We start from the raw sequence: 4,725 nt of genomic DNA on the forward strand, positions 1-4,725 counted from the left end.
AGACAGACACAAATCTTTGTACGCAAATCCTTGTTCATATGAGAACTGAAGCAGAGATAAGACACTGCAGTCATGGTTTGTGCTCAGCGTAGTGTAAAACACATGGTGTGGAACTGCCCGGCAGTTTCACACTGATGTCGAGAAAGTTTACTCACATCTTCCCAACAAGTGTCAGGCACGCTCAGCAGTGCATTAATATCTGTCAACACTGAGTCACTGTAGGAGCTCCGTGTGCGAAGACTGGAACACGGAGCTGCACAAATCTTAATTCTTATTTAAAAAGTTTTTTTTAGTATGATTAAATTGGCACATTTTTCCAGTTTAACAAAGTAAAACACTTTGATCTGTAGTAGCAGCATTTTAGCATTTTGCACAATGACCTAAAAGGCAAACTTTGCTTATATTCTAGTTCGAGGTGCCAGAATTGGCCCTGTAAAGACTCCAATCTGGCCCACTGGATGTTTTTATAAAATGTGAGTTAGGGCATAAATTTTGTATTTTTAATTGTATTTTCTTTCTAAGTTTCCTACTAATGAAGACCTCTCCATGATCATGGTCACATCAGTTTGTTTTTATTACAATATTCAATTCAATTCAATTGAATTTTATTTATATAGCGCCAAATCACAACAAAAGTCGCCTCATGACAACATCAGCCTGTTATGGTGTCGTTGGTGGGTGCTAACAATGAGGTCACATGCGTAGCCAGCCTAGAAACTCATGTCTCCCAAGGCCCAGTATGTCGATGTCACTTCTGAAGACGATCCATAAAAAATTGTGGGTAACACAAAGTGTTGACTGATTTTCCTATTTAAACTCAACCTTGGTCCAATTTCCCCCAAAATTAAATCAATTTTTTTCACTACAATAGAAATGTAAAAACAGACATTTTCTGTGAATAAACAAGAAATTTCTGTTTATAATTTTACACATTTACCTCTTGCAGATTAAGCCCAGAGACTCGTGCTAAAAGATTTCTTGCATTTACTACAGCAGTGTTTTTATTATCATATAAAAAACATCCCCCTCCCCAAAAATTTCTACATTTTGTCAAAATTGGACTTTTTTTTTCTGACATTAAACTATCTCAGGGATTAAACGTGGCCTGGCCCACTTAAGATCAAACTGGAATAAATGTGGCGTCTCAGCTCTAGGCCATATATCTTTTCTTTTTTAATGAATGTTTTATATTCTTTAAAAAAAGATGTAGAGGGTATTTCATATTCTATGTAGTTCAAGTGTAATTAAGTGGAAAAGGACTAAAATAATAATGACGAGTTCTCCTAACAGCCTCTTGTAGCTCGCTCCAAAAGTGAATCAACCCCTCTACAACCTTCAGACACTTTATATACAGATTTAATTCTTCACGGCACAGATTCACCGAGGTGCTGGAAACATTCCTCAGATGTTTTAGTCCATATTGCCATGACAGCATCACACAGCTGCAGATTTGATCAGCTGCACATCCATGATGTGAATCTCCTGCTGCACCACATCCCAAGAGTGCTCCGGTCAGGTGACTGTGGAGGTCACTAGAGTGCAGTGAACTGTCTCACACTTCCATGTGCCAGACACTCAGTACCAGACATCGTGTTTACTATATGGACTACACTCAGTCTCAAAATACAGTCCAAGGGAAACTGACTACAATATATAGGCACTTTTCTTGTCTGACCTCACTCTGTGTGTGTGTGTGTTTAAGTGGGAGGATCCTCCTCATGCATAGGGGGAAGTCCCCAGTCTGGCACTAAGTGTATATTTAAATTAGCTTCCACGCTGAAATACAGGCCTGTGTCACTCTCATCTTCAAATCAAGGATTCTCCCTCCGCGTCTTCATCTCGCTTGGTAAGTCATCTCTGCCAACATCATTAACAGCCTATAGCAGCGGCTCAAGTAAGATAAATGTGCTTCGTTAGCATTTGAAACGCAGGTGAGAATCAAATCCATTTATCGAGTGCTGGTTAAGTTCCCATAGAGGACCTTCATAACAAACCAAGCGGCTCGTTGAGGCTTTTATAACGAGAAACAATGTTTTCTATCAGTTTGAACGCAGTTTACGTCCTTCTGTAGATTCCAAACATGAAAACAATAAGAAACGCCCTCCATAAATAAGCACAGAAATGGCTAAGTGCATTTAAAAGGTACTCTGAATTCAGACGCTGGGGACTTTATATGTGTTTCTGAAAGTTAAAGAGAGAACATGGTGTATATGAATCCTGAATTAGACACAGAGTGCTGCTCGCTGGGGTGTGACGGATATACCCGGGCATTAGTCTTAGCGCTCTATGTGAAAGCAGCGCGGGGCGGAGGAGGTGTAGAGATCTGCATCTTTTTGCACTTGGATGACTCAGTGCTCACTGGAGCAAAGAAAAATATGCTTAAGAAGAAAGTACATGATTTCTAAAAGGATGCTGGTTGTTGCTATGCTAAGTTTTGCTCCAAAAAACGTGTGGAAAACACAAAAAGAGGACAAAAACTGAGATATTTCTCAGTAAAGCCTCGATTTCTAAAATAATACAGTTTCACTGGGTCAAGGATGGAGCTAGCAGTCTAATCCACTACACTGCATACATTACATATCACAGCTGCTTTGCTGTCATATATATAAATACCAGAATAACACGCACATAAAATAACCAACATAATGTGTAGTTAGCCAATGCCACAGCTGCTCGTTTACAGCCACCCATCTTTTAAACGTTTCATAGAGATCAAGTCACAAAGACAGAAAGAAAATAATAAAATCATTTGTTTTGGTCCCTTTGTGTGTGTTTCAGTGTGAGGGTTATCAGGCTGATGGGTGGAGGCTGTGCTGAAGGTCAGTATCGGGATGCTTTGGTGGGGTGTATGGACTGTCTGGGGACATGTCAGAAATCACTTGTAATCAGCAGATGCAGAAGTTTCTGTGGTGAGAGCACACACATGCATTCACAGACACATGCAGGGGCATTTTTTTAAAGCAACTTTTCCAAGATTGCAACTTAAAATCCAGCTAGAATTACACACAAACTTGAAGACATATAGATGTAACATGTATTTTTGATATTTGACTTTCTTCCTGAAGGTAATAGCAACAGCAGAGATACTCTTAATAAACCCACACAGTTCAGTTTCTTACATGTCTTCTGCTTCTTCTCTCACGTTGTCTCCTTCTGCATCAGAGGCTGTAAATTGTAAGACTCGACCTGGCCACTACTACGATAAGCTGCTAAACAAATGTATAGAGTGTAAAGAGATCTGCGGCACACATCCTCCAGAATGCGCCCCACACTGCCAGAGTGAGTGCTGACCCCTCGGTGACCTTTGTCCTGATGGGGTTTTTCTGTGTTTTTAAACCTTAAAGAAGGAAGTATTGGAAAATATCAAAACTTTATCAAATTGTTCTGATTGACTAACATTGTTCAGAGCTTATATACCTGACATATGAATCTAGAAGCATTCAGTCAAAAGATCTGTCCTCCTTCCTTCCTAGCTGAAGTTGTCGCAGGACCCTCCACACTGAAAGACTCTGATATCCTCATCTACTCCCTGCTGGCTGTGTGCCTGGCGCTGCTGTTTTCTAGCTTGTTTCTGGCCTTTGTAGCCTTTCTTAGAGGAGGCAAGGCCAAAACTTCTAACCAAGGATCCACACAGGGCAGTCAATCCAAGAAGAAGAAAGAGAGCGAGGCCAGGCTGGGACAGGAGACTGGTATTCCAGCTGGGCAACTTGGAAAAAGCTCCAAAGGTTAGTCTGGAATGAACCAAAAAACCATTGGAAACGCTGAGCAGTTTAACGAGGGTCTGCCTTCTTCACTTATAGATATTCTAATGTCTCCGAGCTGCCCCGTTAACCTCGAGCCATCAGACGACTCCCTGCCAACAGAGACCTGCGTGTGTGTCCACTGCTTCCCCGACATGAACGTGCGAGGCCCGGCTCACAGCAGGACGCTCAGAGACCCTCCTGTGCTCTACCAGCAAGCTGTCCTCCAAAGAGCCCAGACCCAAAACGGAGGGGCTTGCTGGACGGAGCAGAGCTTCCGAACCTACGACATGAAGGTCCAGGAGGAGGCAGCAGTGGGATGAGTTTAGTGGTGCAAGTGAACTGGAATTAGTTACCGTGTCTCCGATCCATCAGAGAAGGTTGTCGATATACTGGATATTTTGTTGGGCGTAAAAAAACAACAACAAAAAAACAAAAAAAACCCTAAAAACGAAATGCTACAAACACCATCACAGTATGTGACAAATCAGTCCGTCACCATAAATATAATATGGACATAGCGTCTAGGTTGAATTTACTGACCACCAGGGGGCGAAACCAAGCCCTCAGCCTTGACCTTAACTCTACTCTTTTAAGCACTTGTTTAACACTTTCCGGAAAATCCTATAGCTCCATCACTCATTTCAGATCTTAAGAAATCAAATATTAACTCAATTTCATGTAAATTTGGTGATTCTGAGAGCCAGAAAAGAGACCCAGAGTGTTATGACTGGTTAATGATCAGATGCTCCCCTGATAACGTAGTCTCAAGACACAAAGATGGAGAGGGTGAAAATTCCCAGCTTTATAACAACAGTTCGCAAACCGTTTTTTGACCTCTCAGTTCCTTCACTCATCATTTATACTGAAACCTTCACACTCACTTTTAATACAAAAACCGTAATTATATCTTTGCTGGAAAAACTGTCTGATTTTAAGGATTTTTATGAAGTGTGTGTGTGTGTGTGTGTGTGTGTGTGTGTGT

General features: G+C 41.3%; 1 protein-coding gene across 1 annotated transcript; it reads left to right on the forward strand.

Annotated features, from left to right (window-relative positions):
* The first annotated feature begins 1,764 nt into the window (after positions 1-1,764).
* On the forward strand, positions 1,765-4,719 carry tnfrsf13b (TNF receptor superfamily member 13B). Its single transcript, XM_005721853.1, has 5 exons — positions 1,765-1,846; positions 2,779-2,819; positions 3,163-3,279; positions 3,474-3,725; positions 3,801-4,719. Exons 2-5 carry the CDS (start codon positions 2,798-2,800, stop codon positions 4,061-4,063), a joined length of 654 nt encoding a protein of 217 aa, XP_005721910.1. The 5' UTR covers positions 1,765-1,846; positions 2,779-2,797; the 3' UTR covers positions 4,064-4,719.
* The last annotated feature ends 6 nt before the right edge of the window (positions 4,720-4,725 follow it).

Source organism: Pundamilia nyererei, unplaced genomic scaffold (assembly GCF_000239375.1).
Source record: "Pundamilia nyererei isolate P.nyererei 1_Seehausen unplaced genomic scaffold, PunNye1.0 scaffold00005, whole genome shotgun sequence".
NCBI lineage: Eukaryota > Metazoa > Chordata > Actinopteri > Cichliformes > Cichlidae > Pundamilia > Pundamilia nyererei.

Coding starts and splice junctions, on each gene's coding strand:
- tnfrsf13b (XM_005721853.1), top strand. CDS start 2,798: ATGGGTGGAGGCTGTGCTGAAG. Junction 2,820..3,162: donor GGGTGGAGGCTGTGCTGAAG/GTCAGTATCGGG, acceptor CTTCTGCATCAG/AGGCTGTAAATTGTAAGACT. Junction 3,726..3,800: donor ACTTGGAAAAAGCTCCAAAG/GTTAGTCTGGAA, acceptor CTTCACTTATAG/ATATTCTAATGTCTCCGAGC.